The 19,621-nt window shown below is 37.7% G+C and overlaps 1 protein-coding gene across 11 annotated transcripts in view; it reads right to left on the minus strand.

Annotated features, from left to right (window-relative positions):
• Nucleotides 1-605: 605 nt before the first annotated feature.
• The window catches only part of LOC135196346 (hatching enzyme 1.2-like), a 75,641-nt gene continuing 56,625 nt past the window's right edge, over nucleotides 606-19,621 (minus strand). For 4 of the 11 annotated variants that reach the window (XM_064223108.1, XM_064223106.1, XM_064223107.1 and 1 more), the window contains 10 exons: nucleotides 19,209-19,318; nucleotides 17,242-17,335; nucleotides 15,986-16,103; nucleotides 14,353-14,609; nucleotides 13,812-13,921; nucleotides 12,789-12,888; nucleotides 12,176-12,289; nucleotides 7,445-7,594; nucleotides 1,391-1,519; nucleotides 606-860 (listed from right to left, as the gene is read on the minus strand). In XM_064223108.1, the coding sequence (XP_064079178.1) occupies nucleotides 733-860; nucleotides 1,391-1,519; nucleotides 7,445-7,594; nucleotides 12,176-12,289; nucleotides 12,789-12,888; nucleotides 13,812-13,921; nucleotides 14,353-14,609; nucleotides 15,986-16,103; nucleotides 17,242-17,335; nucleotides 19,209-19,318 (1,310 nt within the window). In that variant the 3' untranslated portion in view covers nucleotides 606-732. The remainder of the gene's footprint in view (nucleotides 861-1,390; nucleotides 1,520-7,444; nucleotides 7,595-12,175; nucleotides 12,290-12,788; nucleotides 12,889-13,811; nucleotides 13,922-14,352; nucleotides 14,610-15,985; nucleotides 16,104-17,241; nucleotides 17,336-19,208; nucleotides 19,319-19,621) is intronic. The other 7 variants (XM_064223110.1, XM_064223109.1, XM_064223111.1 and 4 more) reach the window with 7 other exon arrangements.

Consider the following 19,621-nt stretch of genomic DNA (forward strand, 5'->3'; position numbering starts at 1 on the left):
GTCTGTGTGTGTGTGTGTGTGTGTGTGTGTGTACTAAACAAGTAATCACACACTTCGACGTTTAAATGCATCCATAATATTAAGTATGACATAGCACTTCAAAAACTATCATTCTAATTATACATTCATTTACAAATTGCGTAAATACAAGGGTGCATCGGTATTCATAAACTAGATGCTGAAATACAGCAAGTGTAAACTTAAATAGTTGGGACAATTGTGCAGTTAAGATTTTTATTATCTTTGTTAATGCATATTGTATTTTCGTCAAGAGGAGTAACTATAGTTAGCGGATTTCAACTAAATTTTAAGTAGTTTTTTAATTATATCCAGATATGGATTCACATTTGGATGCGAAGGCTGGAACCTTTTTTTTTATTAACTCCTGTAAAAACTTCCATTTATGTGAGTTTTTTTTTATCGTATGTCATGTAATACCAATATTATTGTATAACAGACGTTAGAACAATATTGTAAACACAGAAACAAGCAAATATCTTCGTTAATATAGGAGGCAGTCCCACCAGGGTGCTTTCTCGTTGCCAAATGCCTCAAGAGGACCATTCTACCAAAGAAGGACATCAGAAGGAGAGTGAAACCACCACTTCCAAAGGTTTTTTAAGTTTATGTAGGTAATTTGATCATCCCTGAACGAAGATTACATGTTGCACAGCTGATAGCACTTTTGTCACGCCGAAGCGTTCAACTGCTTGGAAAGAAAATCAATTCAGTTCAACAGGCATTACAAGACTTCCGGCAATAGACGATCATGTATTTCGGATTGGTACGGCACTGTCCCATCGTGGACCAGGCTTCGCAGAACTTGTTCTTGTCTTCGCATTTCCTCTGGATCGGCAAGTCTGTCAGGGAGAGAGAGACGATTCATTCAATTTCCAGTTGTTCTGGAAGCGTAACTTCCTTGTAAGAGAAACAAGAGATAGGTGGAGGGGTGCCAAAGAGACGATCAGAAGATGATATAGATTGATAAAAATAGTAATCATAGACAGAGTAGGTTATCCCAATGATCCCCCTAGCCCCCAAGAAAAAAAAGATATTAGAATCTATAAATCTTATTCTTATAGGACTTGAGAGTTATGCCAAGACGTCTTTCACATTCAGGCTAAAGTTAATATACTTCGGTTGGAAAATCTGTCATAGTAATGAGTTGAAAATCATTTGAATTATATGTCCCTTTTCCCTCTTTATATTTCTGCAAGGAACAAGCAATAATAATAAGACAAAAACCTAGAAAATAAGGTCAAACAGGAAACATCGGGTTAAGCAATCACTACGCTAACGAGTCTTGAGGGCAACTTAAGAGGAAGTGTAGATGGAAAAAAAAAAAGGTGATAATTTAAAACAAAAAGCTCAAGAGGACACAAATACTAACCCATCTCGTGATCGTGACAGATCCCGCAGGACTTTTTACAGAAGAGGGACATGTAGGCCGGGTTTCGAGTGCACTCTTCGGCCTCCATCCAAGTGCCGCAGTGGATGTTATGATCCTGGCACTCCTTACCTGCAGGCACCACCTGGTATTACTGAGTGCCTTATCCCGGTAGATACAGATATATGTTTACAAAAAAAAAAACACTTAATGTCTATCAGCTTGGGAAACAGAAGCGAGAAGCTTGATTTGTTCCAGAGAGAGAGAGAGAGAGAGAGAGAGAGAGAGAGAGAGAGAGAGAGAAAGTAAATGTTGGTCAAATGAAAAAGGAATGAAGTTCGTGTGCACAAGAAATCGAGACTTGCTAAAGGCAATAAGAAAAAGGCTTCAATGTCTACAATCTGAGAAACAGAGGCGAGATGCAATAGAGAGAGAGAGAGAGAGAGAGAGAGAGAGAGAGAGAGAGAGAGAGAGAAGAGAAGGAGAGGGGAGAGGAGAAGAGAGGAAGGAATGAAGGAAGACAGAAAACAAAAGGTTTGAAAAATAAAAATGAAAATGGCAATAAACTCGACACTAGGAAGGCTTCAGCAATGAAAACCTAAAGATTTCGTGGACGGTACTTTTTTTTTTTCCTTTTTTTATAAAGCAAAATATGATTAGTGTTCTATAAACCTTAAGTATTTAGCTGACAATAATTGCTAAAGTGTTGTAGGGAGGAGACTTATGTAGATGAGGGTGCCTGGTGTGTGTGAGAGAGAGAGAGAGAGAGAGAGGAAGACAGAAGCGAGGTTGGGTGGATGTATAATTTAAAGATCTGAGAGACAAACAATTATAGTCAGCGGACGATGTGTTTGACCGAGCCAGGAGGAAGAAAGTTGTCAGAAACTTCGACCCCACACAGACGTGGGGAAAAGATGCAGAGAAAAAAAGAAGAAGAATTGTTAAAGTGTTGATCATCTTAACGACTCATTATCTGGGTCGCCCGGTAACTGAAATTTTGACGCTGCTTGGCCGACTATATAAGATTAGAGAAATTGAAAGTCCTGCAATAAAGGCAACGTTTTTTATTATTCATAATGGAAAAGCCTCTCTCTCTCTCTCTCTCTCTCTCTCTCTCTCTCTCTCTCTCTCATTAAGAAAGAAAATGTATTGCTTTGAAGCATTAAAATGCCACAGTAAGTTATTTGGCAGAGAAGTTTCAGTGAACTTCGCAGGATTTCAAAATATTAAGAACGATCGTCATTTGCTTTTGAAAACTCGTTAACGTAACTCTTCTTAACATCCCAGTCGATGAAATCTCAATAAATTATCTTTTCAGGTTATAACTCTGGTTACTCAAGCTCACATGAAGATTTTAACATCCAAACACACGGAAAGTGATCCTTGTACAATGTTTTGCTGATTATCTAAACTAATCAAACCCATAAACTGATCGTCATAATATACCCTAAGACTATAGTTGTACATTTTTCATAGACATTCTCAGTTCATTCTCCAAACTTACGCATTACCTGTTTGTTTTCAGCAGCCTCTTTTTTTAATTTTTTTTTCTTATTTGATTTTTTTTTTTACAGGATATTGTTCATGTGACGCTTATCCATGTAACGTTTTGACTTTGACCGCGAAGTAACCTGTTAGGAAATCGTTGTATGTCAAAGTTCATGAACACTTCATTGCTGTGTTAATCAGTGTCACACCAACACGCTCACTGGACGCTACAGATGAACACACACACATACGCACGCACACGCGCACACACAAAGATCCTCACACCCAGCGAAAACAGCTAGAGCGTTAACGCTAAGGAACTGACTGAGAATAGGTGTTACTGAGACTAAGGTAGGATTGTTTTGGATCGAACTGTTGCTGCATTTCTTCCCTCTTAAACCACCTTTCTGTACTTGTTCTCAGCCTCAACGTCCACGCAAATGTTGCTAAAGGAAAGATGAAACGCTTCAGCGTATTGAAGGCTAATCATTCCCTTAGTACTGTCTAAAGGGCACCTTACATCGAACAATTGTCAAAGATTGTCGTTATCAACAAACACACACACTATTCAGACAGTATGAACATTCTACCTACACACCGATTTCCGTCTGAACAAGGGTTTTGTCACAGGAAGACATAACTTTATATCGGCAGACAAACGCATACATAAGACGACCTGTGTATGACAGACTTAAGCCCCAAACCAGCAACCTGGTCGTGACAGTTATCCGCTAAGATCGTTCAGACCACGAAACTCCGCCCACTTTTGCATCCGGACAAGCTCATACACATGTTTTTTGCGAATGATACAGACAATCATTCAGGCAAGCGTTCATACAATCGTTCAGTGTATGAGGCCCTTGATGCTATACTTCGATATTTTTGGAATTTAATCTTCCTGGTATCAATCTTCCTGGTATCTGCATTACTCCCTTGAATGGGAGACCATCGTTTTGTACTCCCCTTAATATAAGGTCGCCAATGCTAACAGCTAATCCGTTTCTTCATGTCTTCCTTCTTGTTTACAATCACCCAGTTCTGTTCCATTTGTCTGTTTCATTTGTCTGTGGACGTCATTTTGGATGTTGACTCTCACAACAGACGGCCCTGACTGAGGTCGTTACCTCTTACTAAGTTCTTAGTAACGCGGGTTGCATTATGCTTCGTATTACCTTTTTAAAAGGTGGGTACACGTGCGAACCGAACCTTGTATTGTAACCGATTCTTGTAACAAAAAACGCAGTGTGGACGGTTCCTCGAACCCGAAACCCCGAACCCGCGAGGTTCGAGGCTCGGTTCGCCCTCCGTCCCGCCAATTGTCGGTTTTTGGGCCCCGCATCAAAGGGAGGTCTCTTTGAACGTTACGCCATGTGTGGACGGGACCTGTATGACACGCGTCACAACAGAGGTTGCTGAACTTGTTAACACCGACTATGAACAAGACCGTCCATAGTAGATTCCCTTGTTTTGGTCAGTCAGTACGTATATGTCTACCATGGCTGATTGAAGTGACGAAGAGGTCCTTCAATTTATTAGCTATTACGAAGAACAGACTTCACTGTGGCCAGAAACTTCTTGGAATCTCAAGTCAGCGAGTCATTCCCGACCACTGTATTCTACCCTTCTAGTATATAACCTTGATTGCCACCATCTTCTTTTATTTCGCTTCATCTTCGTTAAATAATGTGTATAAATGTACGCGGCAGCTGCTACTTGCATGGTGGCCATCGTCCGGTAAACACCCAACCCGGACAGAGACAGACTGGTGATCGCAGTGGATTGAAATGAAGTTACGTGCTTAACGTGGTTACGGTTCGTCCTCTACATTTTGACACCTTGTAACCGTATATGCGTAACTCAGTTACACATACAAGGTTCGGCTCTCACGTGTGTACCCACCTTATATTCACGCAACGCCGGGAACCAATTTGTTAGACTAACTTCAGACCCCTCATGACCAGGAAAACTTATACACACAGTCGCCACCCCTCGCGAGAATTTATTCTCTTTCCTCTCGCGAATTGAATGTATATTTACATTTAGAAAACGCCTTTGCATAAAAGATGAAATGGATTAGCTTAAAGCTACATTTGATGGAATTACCTATTAGCACGCTCTACCGGAATGTGGCTCACTTCGCGATAGAAGAGATTTATTTGGCAGTATGCATGTTGTGTAGGTAAAGTTCGCAATCTCTAATAAGCCAGAACATGGAAGCCAGAAAAGATACACTGGTAAAATTGTGGAGTTCATTTGATATTCTTCCTTCATTTCTCCACTTTTTTTTTCCTCTGAAAATTCACTCACTACTCATATGTGAGGTATTTGTATGTTATAGCCTCCACGGACTTTGCTCTTTGAAGCGTTAAAATGTTTTCTTCTTTTCTTTAACCCTTAACTTCAACTTTAAATTGTTTATTCATCTGCATCCCTTCCATTTTTCATACATCTCATCAGAGAGACTGAAATGTATCTCGAAGTCTACAAACTGCTGTAATTACTTTAGAAAAGAGATGTCCCACTCTGAACTGTATTCATTAGGTTATTTTCTTAATAAGTTATGATTTGAACAACCGGCGGTATTTCGAATTTATTGAGCCAAATGAACTTGATTCGGCTTAACTCCATTCAAGCTGCTATGAAATTCAATTTACGCGTTCAAAACTAATATGCAACTTCCAAATGGTACAAACAAAAATAATGCCTTCACCCTTGAAATAGAAATGGTGAAGGAATACACCGAATTCTGATCCCATTCTACAAAAACCAATATACTCGCCAGTTCCTTACGTACATTGGCAATAAAGAAGAGAAAGAATGAATCTTTCATAGAGGTGTTGGTCAGTTACATATCATATAGCGAAGGCAGCCGGCTGGCAACTTTGTTTATAGCAAACGCTTGATTTACTCTACGGAACTGAAAGCTTTGTATTTGTTATGCCTTTGATCGTTCAATATTCGTTGTAAGCAAAATTCTTTGCATCTCAAATACTCTAAAGGATCTTGATTTAACGACTTATGTGACCGCAAATACGTATTTACAGCTTACATTCACACAAATACCTATCTTTGTATAGCACGATAAACAAACCTATCATTGGCTAGCAGAAAAAGGGTTGGAAGTTGGGGGAAAGTAACAATAGGGACTGCCAGATAAAGCAACCTATTATCAATATGAAAATAAATGAGAACAGATCAAAGTTGACTTCCAGATACAAAAATGAAATTGAGTATTGATCTGCAAAGGCGAAGGAAATGAAGAAAAAACTGAAGAAAAAATAGAGATCCTGCTGTCTACAATAGATGTGTAAAAAAAAAAAAAAAAAAAAAAACATCAAGTCTACTTGAAGTATGAGAGGCTGAGGAATACCTGACAAGAATGTACAGAGGAAAAAGAGGATAAATGAATATTTGATGGCAGAAATATGAAAAAGAAGAACAACTAAAATTAAAAACGAGGAAAATGACAAGAGAAAGAGTAAATAGGAGGAAATTAAAGAACAAGCAAAATAATGATAGAGTATCCTGGCTATACGAAGACCGGAGGAAGGAGATGGAAATCAAGCAATAGAAACAGAATTTAATTCGGAAAAAATGAAAAGGGGAGAAAAAGAAAGATATCGAGAAATGTAGGAGGAACGAGAACGAGGGAATAATACTGCATTCTGAGAAGAATCACACGGAAAAAGGAAACGGCAGAGAAGAGGGAAAGGGGGAAAAAGAATCGTCCAAAGTCGGATTTTAAAAAAATAAAAAAAAAAAAGGAAAGAGGAAAATAAAAAAAAATGCAAAGGACCGTGAATGAAAAGACAAGCGAAAGGACGTGGAAACAAAAGGAAGCAGTTTCAAGACGACGCCAAGGACGGGACAGAAAAGAGACATAACTTAAAAAGAAATAAAAAAAATCTTCTAAAATTTAGAAAAAAAAAAAAAAAAAAAAAAAAAAGTGAACGAAGCGATGGACGGAAAGCGAGCATTCGACACAGAAAAGTCAGAACTTTTTAAAATCTAAACAAACAAAAAAAATGAGCATGAAGATGAAGGACCATAAATGAAAAAGAAAGCGAAAGGACGAGGAAACAAGAGGAGGCCGTTCCGAGTTAAAGCGGAAATTGGAATAAAAAGAGAGAGATCTTTTAAAGCCTAAAAAAAAAGTGAAGGAAGCAGAGGGCAGGAAACAAGAATGGCCAGAAAAGTGAGAAATCTTTTAAAACCTAAAAAAGAAGAAAAAAAATTGAACAAAGCACAGGGCAGGATGCAAGAAATGGACAGATAAGACCAAGATCTTTTGAAACCTAAAAAAAAATAAGAAATGAACTAAGCAGGGGGCAGGAAACAAGAATGTGACAGAAAATAAAAAAAAAAAAATTAGGAAAGTGAACGAAGCAGAAGGCAAAAAGCGAGAACCGGACAGAAAAGAGACAGGTCTTTTTAAAATCTAAAAAAAAAAAAAAAAAACTTGAACTAAGCAGAGGGCAGGAAGCGATAATTGGACAGACGAGAGAAGACAGCTCTTTAAAAAAAAAAAAAAAAAAAAAAAAAAGGAAAGTGAACGTGGCGTCTACTAACCCTGTTCGTGATCCCGACAAATCTCGCAGGACTTTTTACAGAAGAGGGACATGTAGTCGGGATTTCGAGTGCACTCGCCGGCCTCCATCCAAGTGCCGCAGTGGATGTCATGATCCTGGCACTCCTTACCTGCAGCACCACCTGGTATTACTGAGTGGTAAGTCCGCTCATTAGCATCGCACAAGTCGAGCGCCTTTTATAGTTGCCTCCCATTATTACACTTTCTTTTATCTATAAGGGATCCTTTTTTTATAGGGGGTCCTTTTTTATAAGAGGTCCTTTTTTATAAAGGGGTACTTTTTTTATAAGGGGTCCTTTTTTTATAAGGGGTCCCTTTTTATAACGGGAAATAAATCTAAAAGTACTCAGAATAGGAACTTGCTTCTCTCTCTCTCTCTCTCTCTCTCTCTCTCTCTCTCTCTCTCTCTCTCTCTCTCTCTCTCTCTCTCTCTTTACTTTGATCAGGCCTTGTTGTGACTGAACATTATATGATGAAGTTGAACATCTCTCTCTCTCTCTCTCATTATATCTGGCAACTATTATCTTTCTTTTAATCTATAGTGATTCTCAACAATGCTAGCCAATTTCTGTGGCCAGTATCAAGGCATTGGCGTTATTTTTATTATTATTATTATTATTATTATTATTATTATTATTATTATTATATTATTATTTTATTAATTATTATTATTATTTAATATGCATAAACTGTTGCTACAGCCGTAAAAAGAATTGATGTTACTCTCAGTATTTGTGCATTTTTATGATAGTTAAATAATACCGTTTATTTATCATGCGCAGTACATTTCCTCAGGTCTGGAGGGAGAGACGCACTTTAAAGTGAAGGAAAAAAGTGTGAAATTTAATCCCAAAGTGTTTATGAATGTATTATTTAAAGCAATTACATTGCAGTAGCAAAGATGGAGTATAAAATCATCGTACAATTTTAAATCTATCAAAGTACAAAGTACAGTAATAACGAAGAAGGCCAAACGTTACTTTCCTTCTGGCAGACGATGTTTTATGGGGAATTTAATTAATTTTATTGCGTCTGTTTCCATTTTTACATATTGTTTGTGTGTGCGTGTCAATATATATATATATATATATATATATATATATATATATATATATATATATATATGTGTGTGTGTGTGTGTGTGTGTGTGTGTGTGTGTGTGTGTGTTTAAGTGTCTGTGTCTATGTATATATATATATATATATATATATATATATATATATATATATATATATATATATATATATATATATGTATTTATATATATATATACATATATATATATATGTGTGTGTGTGTATATTATATATAAATATATATAGACATATATATGTAAGGCCTAGGGATTTTGATTAATAATATATTGTTCGTGCGTTCTCTGTGACCTATGGAATGTGGAGAACAGTGCAGGAGTAACGACCTGAGAGTAGCTGATGAATGAGTTTCTAGGGGGTGGCGTGAGATAAAAGTGTTAATTCAGGAAGTCAATGTACGACAGTTTATGAACTCTTCTCAAAGTGCCTTTGGGAAACTGGTTGTAGCCAGTAATATGAGGCGTTGTCGAAGTGTGCATTCGTATGTGCGTGTGCGCCTCTTCTATTCATAATGTATCACTAGCCAAGTCTATGGGAAGACTTGCACAGAGATTCGGGGGAGGAAGGCGAAGCCATGATGGCAGATGCCAAAGTGTTTTTATTTATCAGTGAGTGATATTCCGGTTGGGAATGGGTAAGTGTTACCTTTACTTTAGCCAAAGGGATGGCTTGTTTGATGTCTTGTAAGATGTTCCATTTTATTAACTTTGTCTTTGAACTTGTGTGTGTACTTACCGGGATGTGTTCTGTATCTTTGGAACAGACGGATCTGGAATACCGGGGGACAAAAGAGTTCCCAGTGGGGTGTGGACTTTTGGGTGACTTGACAATGTAGTTTTTGAGTTAGTCTGTAAGACTGGATTACTTGGTTAATTGATTTGTTTTATTCTTGTAAATAAACGTTATGTTATGATGCAACTCTCTCATTTTCATTACCTGTTAGAATGGAGAGAGAGAGAGAGAGAGAGAGAGAGAGAGAGAGAGAGGGTGATTCCTTGGAGAGAGAGAGAGATAGGGGTCTGCCTTCCGTTTCGTGTCCACGCTTACCTTATGAATACTGGGGGTTCTTCCCCCATGTTATAGTGGTGGCAGTGGTTAAAGAGGGGGATATAAAAGTCTTCTTTCTTTTCTATGCCTAGGAACGCCAATGAAGAGATGGGTGGCCAGTTAGAAAATAAAAAGGGGTTGTGGCTTAGCGATAGTTTTCGAACGACAAAGCTTTGTGGGATTGTGGAAAATCGTTAAACTGTTAGTTTTCAGTTACTTAGTGAGAAAAAATGAGAAAATATCTGTCTGTTAACTGTGCTAAAGGGAGGGAAGGATTTTTATGGGACTCAGCATTTTTCCCAGGGAGTCAGCCAGAAGCAGTGAGCGCACCCAGTGTGACTTTTGCTTGTGCAATGACGAGAGTGTTCCGAGATACCCGTGCGGGTGTTGTGTTTAATACATATATCACTGCCGCGTTTTACGGAGAATTTCGAGTTCCTTTTGTTCCCATTATGGAGTGGTGAGTGTTAAAGAACTATTGTTTATCAAAAGGGAGGGGGTTTTTGTTTAAATATTTCAGGGTTATGGGATTGGTTCAAGAGGTCAACAATTTTTCTGAGGGTTCTTCCCCCATGTTATATATATTTACTTATTTATTTATTTATTTATTTATGGTTATATATGTATATATACAACATGAAGCCATTTCCCATATCAAGGACTGGCTCCCAAGAAAAGACAGGACAAGGGTCACTGCTACATTCACACTGAACATGCTGCTGAATCTTGGATGAAACCCGCGTGTATCAAACTGCTTCATACACCCACACAACTGCTCACCAGCAGCGCATCAAAACCCTAACCCCCACATGCAATGCACCACTCACCTCTATCTTGCGACATATATTTTTTAAACCCTTCCTTTCCAAGAACTGTTTCACTCCAACTGTCCATTCCTTGACGTGCCTTTCTCTTCTTCTTCCTCCCAGCATTTATGTACTGTGGTCCCATTATCCAACCTTTCACTTACGCTAACCCTTTCACCAAATCTTCTATGAATCCCTGCGTTTCTCAGCCTCTCCTGCTTCATATATAATCACACAAGCTTCACTTTCATCATTGATTCTATCAGACATTTTTAATGGACTCATTTATGCATAGAGTAACTGGGTCATGTTCTCCTTTGCCACGGAATTGCCACATGGCTCATACTTCAACTAAAACTACATTGACACATCATTATAATCAATATTATTCGTATTTTTCTAACTGATATAGAATTTTTATTTTTACAGTACAGATCCACCACTGGTCGCTCTTTTCAGCCCTGTACGGGTATTTTTGGCTTGCGGGAGAAAACATATATACGCTCCTTTATGAATGTATGTATACGCTTCTAGACATAGATGTTATGTATATCATAATCAGTAAGTTAATGCTGCGATTGTAGGCTATACTAAATCGGTTCACTATTTCGCGCAAAAGTGACTCTAAATACTGTGATTATCCTGAAGAAGAGAGAGAGACCGAGAGAGAGAAAGCGAGTTTTCCACTCCAAAAAATGAATCGTCTAAATTCCTATTTATCTCTGGTATTACTCTGTACAGTGGAATTAAGTTTATTGTTAATCAAAGTACATCTTGATTCCTCTAATGGTCTGTTGATGCTTTCACTTATAAAAAAAATTATGTTTAGAATTCTGTTAAGTTTTACGTTAAAAAACCTGTTATGTGTAAAAAAAAAAAAAAAAAAAAAAAAACTATTGACAATGCGGCTTCTGTGAAAAATGATCGCTTCAAGACTACACGTATAATGAATAGTAAAACAACCTAAACAAATATCAATGAAAGTAAATTTTCACAGCAATCCTTTGCACTTCTCCCGTTAAAATCTCTTGCACTAAAAATGAATGGCATTTGAAACAGGCGAAAACAAATGAAATGTAACCGGAGTGAAATTACAAAATAAGGCGGCTAAAACCAAGACAAGTCAGTCACCCGAGCGAGGTAAATGTGAAAAGTGGTGGTGAGAGTGAGAGGAAATCTGAAAAAAAAAAAATAAGATGAAGAAGATTCGGGATCTAAACAACAAGAACTGGAAATAAATGAGAGAGAACTGTAGTGAAATGACAGAGTGAGACTGATAAAACCAAGACAGGTCATCTGAGCGAGGGAAATTCGAAAAATGGCGGAGAAAGTGAGGAGAAATCTTTTTTTTTTTTTTTTTGAGGGGGGTGGAATAAGAAAAATGGAGTGAAATGACAAAATAAGACAGCTAAAATCAAGACAGGTCATCCGAGCGAGGAACCGTGAAAAAGTTACGGGTGAAAGGGAGAGGAAACCTTTTGGGGGAAATAAGTAAGAAGTGGAGGAAGATTCAGGCTGTAAAAAAAAAAAAAAAAAAAAAAAAAACAAAAAAAAAAAAAAAAAAAAAAAAACAAGAACTGGGAAACGAAATGAAAGAAAATTGAAGTTAAATGACGACGTGAGACAGCTAAAACCAAGACAGCTCGTCCGAGCGATGGAAATATGAGAAAAGTAAGACAGGTCTTCCGAGCGATGAAAATATGAGAAGAGTAAGAAGGAGAAGAGGAAGATCCAGGCTGTAAACAACGAGAACTGGCCATCTCACCGCATTGTCTGCAGGCCTTCCGGCAGTTGACGCTCATCCAAGTTGGGTTGTTCTCGCACTCCCCTCGATCGGCCCACGGCTGGCAATACTTCTCGTTGTTGTCGATGCATTCCTCTGTTGATTGAGAGTTATATTCTTAAGAAACCTTCGTGTACTTTGGTAATCAAAACAACACACAGCAATTTGTATAAGTTGTGCTGATCACTCTGCGCTCAATACCTTCAAGGAATCCCCAAAACATTTTTCCATATCCTAGGAAACCTTTATTACAGACACTCATATATATATATATATATATATATATATATATATATATATATATTATACATACATACATACATACATACATACATACATACATACATACATATAAATTATATAATGTCTACCACTGCTATTCGAGTTGTGTTTATTCAGATCAGAGTCATTTGCAATACATATTTATTTCAAGACTTCTTACGGAACCCCTGATGACAGCATGAGGAACCCCAAGGTTCCCCGGAACCCTGGTTGGGAATCGCTGCGTTAATGTCTGCAAAGGCATCGACGAAATTCTCTCGATTCTGCAGTGTTTGTCGACGCGGAAAAAAAGACTGAGATCTTTTGTGTTTACCTGTGGATGGTTCCAGAAGAGGCATTGAGGTGCTTGTGGACGCGAATTCCACTGACGTGTCGGCGCAGTTATACAGCTTCTGCAGTTTCTCGATGTCACTCTGAAAGGTGATTTTACTTTTTCATTCTCTCAGAAGACTTGAGATTGCATAAGAAAACACTGAACTGTTTGAATAGTTAATAAGGCAAGGTTAAACTTATACAGGAGATTTTTAGAATCTGACAAATCGAAGAAATTAGACTTTTTAAAGTAGAAGAACAGTGTAAATAAATTGACCATGGGACAGAAACCAGAGGTTTTTGGTATCTAACCGAATATCTGTCTTAAGCATTAACTGAAAGATTCTGTTACATAAACATTTATAGACTGTATACAACCATAAGCCAGCAACATCTCCAGTTTATCATTCACAGGCCCAGCCATCATGGAGGCTAACATCTCTACAGATATAGTAATTGAGGGATATAGTTTTTCTTCATTATCGACGTTGTTTGGCATTATTGGGATTCACTTACCTCATCCTCGGCTCTTAAGATAAAGGTTACACTCCCATTTGTCATCCCCATCCAGTATTATTCTTACTTCATATTCCAAAAAGTCCCTGTTCATTTCTTACTTAATCTTAAGAAACCTTCGTGTACTTGGAAATCAAAACACACAGCAATTTATATGAGTTGTGGTGGTCACTCTGCTCCTAATACAAAGGTGCCTTTATACATCGTAACTTGACTGTTAGATAAGACTATTCAAGGACGTTAAATCATTCTACATCACTGAGACATAACCTACCTTGTTCACACGTTTCATTTCGGCATAGCTTTTTCAGTTCCAGTTAATTCACTTTTTAACTTATTTATTCTGCATGTTATCTCTTTTTACGTTGATCCCTTTGTTCAACAAAGCCTTAGGAATTCGTCATGGACTATTGACCCTCCGCGAAAAAAAAAAAAAAAAAAAAAAAAAAAAAAAAAAAAACAGAATAGTAACACTCAATTTCAGTACAACAAAGAGTCAGAAACATACTTTTGAAAATCCTCTTCTCTGACCGATTTCGACACCAGTGTCCCTCGGGATTATCGTCGGCTGACCCTCTTTGGCGGCGAAGGCGTAGGGACCGTAGTGCATAACCGACTCTGAGATGCATTGAGAAGGAAATTATTGCTTTGAACTGATTAAAAAAAAAGAGAGGAAAAAAAGACAATTAAAAATACGAAAGTAAATTTGAGTAAAATGCAAGACAGTTTGTCCCAGAAAAATTATTCTTTTTCTCATAACTTGCAGCAACAGTTCTTTTTTTTCTTTTTTACAAACTGTCTTCACTTAAAAAAGTATTCAAACTGAATTACTTAAGTACCTCAGTCGTCTACAGAGCTTCGTTATTCATTATTGTAAAGACATACACTATCACTAATTTTCAACTTGGGTTGTAACATGGTACAAGTTTCAAGGATTTGTTGCATCTGCTGTGCTTCTGAAGAACTTCTCTCAGACAACCACATAAGGCGATATAACCAAGACTGGGCGACTCTGAAATGCTGAGAAAAACGTCAAAATCCCCACTTACCGAGATCGTAGGGGACACCGAGACTCTGAATTTTGTCCCAGTTGTACTTCTCGAAGTTGAACCACATTCCGTCCTTCACGTTGAGCTTGTTGATGGTGATGTAATTGTCGCGGTCGTACCTGGACTGCTCGTGCCAGAATCCAGCGGCGTGCATGAATTCGTGCATGACGATGCCCGCGTACAAGCACCCGGGACCCAAGGAGACGGGCTGGGCACCTGATACCCTGCCGACGGAGCTTGAGCACCTGGAAAGATTACTGTGGACTTTGGACTCTACACTTTTTTTGTGTGTGGGGGCGGGGGGTGTGGTGGCCACGGTACAGAAAAGGCGGGACATGAAAGTTTATAATATAGTTGACTTTACGAACAGGGTTTCTTTACTTGAAGGTCTGTTCTTTATGTATTACAATATGTCATCTTCTTTACGTAAATCAGATTGCCATTTATTATTCAACCACCTTCCCAGTTGAATACTCATTTCTTTCCGGCTTTATTACAATTTGTCAATTGATCAATACAGCTCTTCCTTCCAGACAGGACATGCTTAAGAGGGTCTTCCTCTTATTATTATTATTATTTTTTTTTTTTTTTTTTTTTTTGGGGGGTGGTCTATCACAGTCCTCCAATTCGACTGGGTGGTATTTAGTGTGGGGTTCCGAGTTGCATCCTGCCTCCTTAGGAGTCCGTCACTTTTCTTACTATGTGCGCCGTTTCTAGGATCACACTCTTCTGCATGAGTCCTGGAACTACTTCAGCCTATAGTTTTTCCAGATTGCTTTTCAGGGATCTTGGGATCGTGCCTAGTGTTCCTATGATTATAGGTACAATTTCCACTGGCATGTCCCATATCCTTCATATTTCTATTTTCAGGTCTTGATACTTATCCATTTTTTCCCTTCCGTTCTCTTCAACTCAGGTGTCCCATGGTATTGCGACATCAATGATTGATACTTTCTTCTTTTACTATTATTATTATTATTATTATTATTATTATTATTATTATTATTATTATGATTATTATTATTATTGTATTGATTTCAGTAAAAAGCAAAGAAAAATGTGTAGTATACTATATCTGAATAAGATATCACTAAGACGGCAATATATTTCCGTCTTATTATCTTCTCCTTGCAAAAGAAACGAAAATGCTTTTTTGCCTACCCGGGTAAAAAGGGAGGTCTATTATCATAAACCTCTTTCCATAAACCTCTTACGAGAGAGAGAGAGAGAGAGAGAGAGAGAGAGAGAAATCCACTCTTTATTCTTTACAATGATATGATATATCTATACATACATACATACATACATATATATATATATATATATATATATATATATATATATAATATATATATATATATATATATATATATATATATATATATATATAGAGAGAGAGAGAGAGAGAGAGAGAGAGAGAGAGAGACGGAAGAAGGCGGGATTTCAGACCATATACAAATGCTTTACATTCTGAATGCGTTATTCAGTCTTTCACATTATTATTCCAGTTACCTGATTCCTACATTCTTACACTCGCGTCACATCAAACCGAATTCATCGCTGAACTATTATTATTATTATTATTATTATTATTATTATTATTATTATTCAGAAAGGTAAAGTCCAAACCTACCCGTCTCCTTTCAGGATGTGGATGTAATCCTTCTCAACAGTTCGAGGGACGAAGCGGATGCAGGTCTTGTTGTGGTATTCGCTCATGGCCTTGGCGATCGTCGCTCTCTCGTTCTCATCTGAGGGGGAAAGAAACTGTGAGCCATTCGTTCTCCCGCGCTATATACCTGAGGGAGACTAGACTACCGAGGGATACACGTGTGGGTGGATCCAAGATCTGCATTACTATATAAGGTCGGCCGGACAGCAGTACGATTTTAGGCTGCTTCTGTGCGTGACGTCATTCACGTCATCCCTTCAAAGGAACCTTTGCGTATTTACCCTTTTTCTTCACTAATTATCCATTTCTAATCAAATGATTTTTTCTTGTCGATGGTAATCTCTCTCTCTCTCTCTCTCTCTCTCTCTCATGGAAATCGTAGCTATCTCTCTTTACACCTTGGGTGGATCTGCAGTCTTTAAGGGTTGTGTGTATGTTCGTCAGTACCGTCTCTGTAATATATATATATATATATATATATATATATATATATATATATATATATATGTAACTTCTAATACTATGTATCAGTCCTTCGTCAATGGCTTAAGACTAAAGTCGAAACCGGTCAGGACATAACTATACACAACGTCCTATATTATTCCCTTGTGGTAATGTGTATTAAATGCATCACGTGCTGAAGTGATTTTATATATATATATATATATATATATATATATATATATATATATATATATATATATATATATATATATATATGTCTAATGGTCACTTTTTTACTAGATACATATGCAACTGTAATAGCCATAATGCCCTCTTAACGCGCGCGCGCGTGTAAATATATATATATATATATATATATATATATATATATATATATATATATATATATATATATATACTTTTTTCCAGCTGATCATTATCGCTATAAATGATTGTCTGCCAATGAACGTACTACCTTCCTTGAAATCCAATATCTAAGGGGATGAACAATAAAACTACATATATATGTATAAGTACTATACATATATATATATATATATATATATATATATATATATATATATATTATATATATATGTGTGTGTGTGTGTGTGTGTGTGTGTAGTTTCATTGATCATCCCCTTAGATATTGGATTTCAAGGAAGGTAGTACGTTCATTGGCAGACAATCAGTTATACCGATAATGATCAGCTGGAAAAAAAAAGTATTCAAACGCGAACCAATAAAAATCTGACCACTCTTCTTCCACTCACCGTAGGTCTGTGAGATCACGTATGGAATGACGCCATTGGGCCACCGACGATGGATGTCGATCATGGCGCTGCGTCCTCTTCTCGTCGTGTTCAGCTGGAAAGAAAGGCAAAGGTGTGTGAGTATTTTGACATTTTTTCTTCTTCTTCTTCTCCTTAATTATATAGACACCGTTTCTTCTTCTCCGTAAAAATTGATATAGCCTATCTAACCCGTACTCACTAAGACCTTAAATGATTCGATTTAGATAAACGCAAAAGTGAAAACTACTTCCGCGGCCTGGTTCCCGCCATCGGCGACGTGGGTATTTACCGCCTTTTATTTATTTATATTTTTTTATCATGTTTATTTATTTTTTAACGATCAGGGTATTCAAAGTCTTTTGTTTATGCTTATACGTTCATCGCCAAGGAGCTGGTACTAAACACGGCGCCAATTTTGCACGTAAATTGTGCTTTACCAAACCTAGAGGGTTGCAGTAGTAGTCTTCAGTTTTACTTACATGAATCTTACAAAGGATCTCTGTAAAGAAATTCTTAAAAATCCGTATTCTAGTTTTCGTGTTATTCCGCTAAAAAGGATGCCAGACAAAAGCCAAGGTCATAACCCTCAAAACGGAAGTTGCTAAAAGCAATTCTTTGTACGTAGTACCATCTTTCCTTTTTTTATTGTTCCCATCCGCACGAGGGCTCCTTTTCGTGCTTAACTTTGGTTGCAGTCCCCAACACAAGTGCCTCCAACTCAAAAGAACACTTTTTAGTGTTTCAACACTCACGAGGCTATTGGCGCATTTGTTAAAATATCTAACTTCACAGATGGCAGCTCAAGTTACCCAGTCGTCTTTGCTGGCTCAAAGCTCAAAGTCACTGAGTACTAGTCCTACGTCAGAGGTTTCTCATACATTCTTCCACGCAAACCAGTCGTGTAGAAGTTTTTTACCCATCTAAAGTTATATTCACCTCAAGCAAGTTATGTATTGTTTTCATTTATTTATTTATTTATTTATTTATACCTGATCTCGCCTTTCTGCATTTCCAGTTACCTTCTGTTACTTTTTTCAAATGAACACCATATTCTTTCGAAGCTTGAATTTCAATTCACTGGCCCTTGTGAGCTTGGTCCGTATGAATACGGTTTATCTGCTGAATAATAATAATAATAATAATAATAATAATAATAATAATAATAATAATAATAATAATAATAATAATAATGGTGCATCCAAGTATCTAAAGCAACAGCCCAAACTAAGACAAGATTGACCTAAAACAACAGCAATTTCTTGAGCTCCAAAAAGAGCATATAACGGGTTATATACATAGTTAAAAGGAATTTGAAATTTAGGCCGAGGGACAAGCGCTGGGACCTGTCAGGTCATTCAGCGCCGAAAGAGGACTTGAAAGTAAGGGTGGCTTAAACGGTGAACAGGAAGGAGACCTTACAGTTGCGCTACTAAACAATTGCAATAGTAGATTCACATCAACCTTGCATTTGATGTCTAGGCCCGCCCCTTACGACGCTCCTGATTGGCTGGATATATGTTCCAACTCTCCTGAGGGATGCTTTTGACAGACATATCCCCCAGGAGAGATGAAACATACATCCTGCCTATGTGAACTCTCGAGAGAGAGAGACTCAGAGTTTCCAGCCCTGCGATTGGCTTATCAACAGCCAATCAGGAGCGTCGTAAGGGACGGGCCTAGACATCAAATGCAAGGTTCATATGAATCTACTACAGGAGAGGGTTGAGGAGAGCAAGGTGAAAGAAAGAAAATATGAACGAAGGTACAGTAAAAGGGATGAAAGGGGCAGCAGCTGGGGACCGAAGGACGCTGGAAAGAAAATTAAGTAGTGCAAAAGGTCCTTCAAATATACTCTTTGTATAAATGAAGGACCTTAGTAATGCCTACAGTGCACCGACGGCTCTTCCTGCCTACGGAGGCACTAAAGAGAGAGATTTGTTACGTACCTTGGCCAGTTTCTCTAACTGATCCTCCGGGTCAAGTATGATGTCGCCCTGGAAGAGCCCAGCCAGCTCGATCGGGTCCGCCTGGTGGCTGATGTCGATCGATTCGTGAACTAGATAAACGAAAAACGATCTGTTTAGAATGGAGTGGTGGTGTTCATTCTTCTTCTTTGTTTTCAAAATTCTTAGAAAGTCTTTTCAGCTCGTAAAGAAATAAAATAAAAAATTAGGTCCGAGAGAAATGTGAATCAAGACTGCATTTGTACTGTTATTTTAGCTTTTCTTTTTTATTGACAAGAATGGAGTGATAGCCTGCATTGCTATATGTTCTTCTTCAAGATGCTTAGAAGGTATCCTCAGGATGAAAAATTTAGGTCCGAGGAGCATACTCCCCAACTGTAACCGAGTACAGGGAC

Source organism: Macrobrachium nipponense, chromosome 17 (assembly GCF_015104395.2).
Source record: "Macrobrachium nipponense isolate FS-2020 chromosome 17, ASM1510439v2, whole genome shotgun sequence".
Classification (NCBI taxonomy): Eukaryota; Metazoa; Arthropoda; class Malacostraca; order Decapoda; family Palaemonidae; genus Macrobrachium; species Macrobrachium nipponense.